This window comes from Arachis duranensis, chromosome 8, assembly GCF_000817695.3.
Source record: "Arachis duranensis cultivar V14167 chromosome 8, aradu.V14167.gnm2.J7QH, whole genome shotgun sequence".
NCBI lineage: Eukaryota > Viridiplantae > Streptophyta > Magnoliopsida > Fabales > Fabaceae > Arachis > Arachis duranensis.
The window spans coordinates 23,106,829-23,109,581 of NC_029779.3; the positions used below are offsets into that span (position 1 = coordinate 23,106,829).

The window sequence follows — 2,753 nt, forward strand, 5'->3', positions numbered from 1 at the left end:
GAAATAGATTGACAATGATTAAGTGAAGTGGAGATCTAGATCAAGCATTTTTTCTTTTCTGTTTCTTTAACTTTTGACTAACACGCTAACTGTTTGAATTTTTGCCTAAGCTAACTAATATTTCACTTCAGCCATGGATTAAAGTGTTATTGCTTTTCTGATATTATGTGATTCTTTTGTTTTGCTTGTATGTCAGATACAAGAAGAGAGATCCCTACCTTTCATGAAACTGATGAAAGAATCCTCCAAAGGCTAAGAAGAGAAGCAAGAGAAAAAAATGTTGCTGGAGAAGAAGAATCAGATGAAGAATATCATGAATTGGAGGAACACTCAACAAATCCAACAAATCCACCAGTGAGAATGGCCAACAACAATGGTCAACCCCAGAGGAGAGTCTTGGCTTCATATACATTTGCTAATCCAAGGCATTGTGGGAGTAGCATCCTTACCCCAAATGTCGATGCAAATAACTTTGAATTGAAGCCCCAACTCATCACCTTGGTGCAGAACAACTGTTCTTATGGAGGAGGCCCCTTGGAAGATCCAAACCAGCACTTATCCACCTTCTTGAGGATATGTAACACTGTCAAAACTAATGGTGTGCCTCCTGACAGTTACAAATTGATGCTATTCCCATTCTCTCTTAGGGACAAGGCCACTCAATGGTTGGAATCCTTTCCAAGGGACAGCATCAACAACTGGGATGATTTGGTAACCAAGTTCCTCGCCAAGTTTTACCCACCTCAGAGGGTTATAAAGTTGAAGGCTGAGGTACAAACATTTACACAAATGGAGGCTGAACCCATCTATGAGGCATGGGAGAGGTACAAGGCTCTAGTCAGAAAATGCCCCCCTGCCATGTTTAATGAATGGGAGAAGCTACAAAACTTCTATGAAGGCTTAACATTGAAATCCCAGGAAGCTTTGGATCATTCAGCTGGAGGTTCCTTGCAACTCATGAAAACTGCAGAGGAGGCTCAAGAACTTATTGATATGGTGGCCAACAACCAATATTTCTTTGCTCATCAAAGAAGCCGCCAACCATCACAAAGAAGAGGAGTAATGGAGCTAGAAGGAGTGGATTCAATCCTGGCTCAAAACAAGATAATGCAGGAGCAGATTCAACAACAATTTGAGCAGATGGCTAAAAAGATTGATAGCCTGCAAGTTGCAGCAGTGAATACAAGCCAACCATCAACCAAATGGGGGCAAAATGAAGAAAACCAAGAAGATCAGCAGCAGGAACAACCTCAATATGTGCACAACCAAAGCCCCGGCCAAAATGACGTCTATGGTGACACCCACAATCCATCCTGGAAGAACCATCCAAACATAAGATGGGGAGATAACCACACTCAGAACCAGCAACCATGGCAAAGAAACTCAAACCAAAACAACTCAAGAAACAACCAAAACTACAACCAGCAGAACATTAACCCCAATCCATATAGAAAACCCCAAAACAACCACTCAAATTCTAGCTATTGTCCACCCAATAACCAAACCACTAACCAAAACACCCACCATCAACCTTCAACACCCCACAACCAGCCACAAACATCACAAGACACTCAAAGGATCTCCAACTTGGAGACATTGATAGAAAAGATGATGAAGCACCAAGAGACAATGATGGAGAAACTCATGAAAAATCAAGAGATGGCAAAACAAGATCAGGAAGCAGCATGGAAGGATCAAGCCATAACAATCAAAAACCAAGAAGCTGCAATCAGAAATCTTGAGAGGCATATGGAACAAATGGCTAAACAAAACACAGAGATGGGTGAGAAGCAATTAAATGCATCCCCTAGTACCACTTCAGACCATCCAAGGGACAAAGGAAAAGCTACAAAGTGGGAGGAGTGCAAAGCAATTATGGTGGGAGGTGAGAAGGAAGCCATCAATCAGGAAGAACACAACAGAAAAGTTCCACAAGAAGAGACAGAAGAAAGAAGTGAAGAGGAGAGAAAGACCAAGAATGCAAAAAGCTCAAAGAGAGATAAGGACATTCTTGAAACACAACTACAAGAGAAGAAGGAAAGGGTGAAGCCACATATCCCCAAACTTCCATACCGTCAGAGGTTCAAAAAAGAAAATGAGGATAAGCAATACTTAAAATTCCTGGACATATTCAAGACACTCAACATCAATATTCCTTTCTTGGAAGCACTTGAACAGATGCCATTATATGCCAAATTTATGAAAGAAGTGCTAACAAAGAAAAGATCCCTGAAGGAAGGACAGATTATTGAGATGACAAAGGAATGTAGTGCTATCCTCCAAAGAGAGTTGCCAGAGAAAAAAGATGATCCTGGGCGTTTTTACATACCTTGCACCATAGGAAACATAACAATTGAGAAGTCATTTTGTGACCTGGGTGCAAGCATAAACCTGATGCCTTTGTCTCTAATGAGGAAACTTCAAATTTCTGAGTTGAAATCCACACGAATAGTTCTCCAAATGGCTGATAAATCCACTAAGCAAGCACTGGGAGTTGTGGAGAATGTATTGGTAAAAGTGGGAAAATTCTTTCTCCCAGCTGATTTTGTTATCTCAGATATAGAAGAGGACCCTAACACTCCCATAATCCTGGGGAGGCCTTTCCTAGCTACGGGCAGAGCATTGATAGATGTTGAAAAAGGGGAATTGTTGCTGAGAGTGCATGATGAACATCTAGCATTCCATGTTTTTAAAACCTTGCATGAACCCATTCAAGAAGACGATTTCATGAAGGATAAGGCCAGAGATCAAAG

General features: G+C 41.1%; 1 protein-coding gene across 1 annotated transcript in view; it reads left to right on the plus strand.

Moving 5' to 3' along the window:
- The first annotated feature begins 1,140 nt into the window (after positions 1–1,140).
- The window catches only part of LOC107461311 (uncharacterized), a 7,541-nt gene continuing 5,928 nt past the window's right edge, over positions 1,141–2,753 (plus strand). Inside the window, exon 1 of the mRNA XM_016079799.1 lies at positions 1,141–2,074. Coding sequence (XP_015935285.1) covers positions 1,141–2,074 — 934 coding nt within the window. The remainder of the gene's footprint in view (positions 2,075–2,753) is intronic.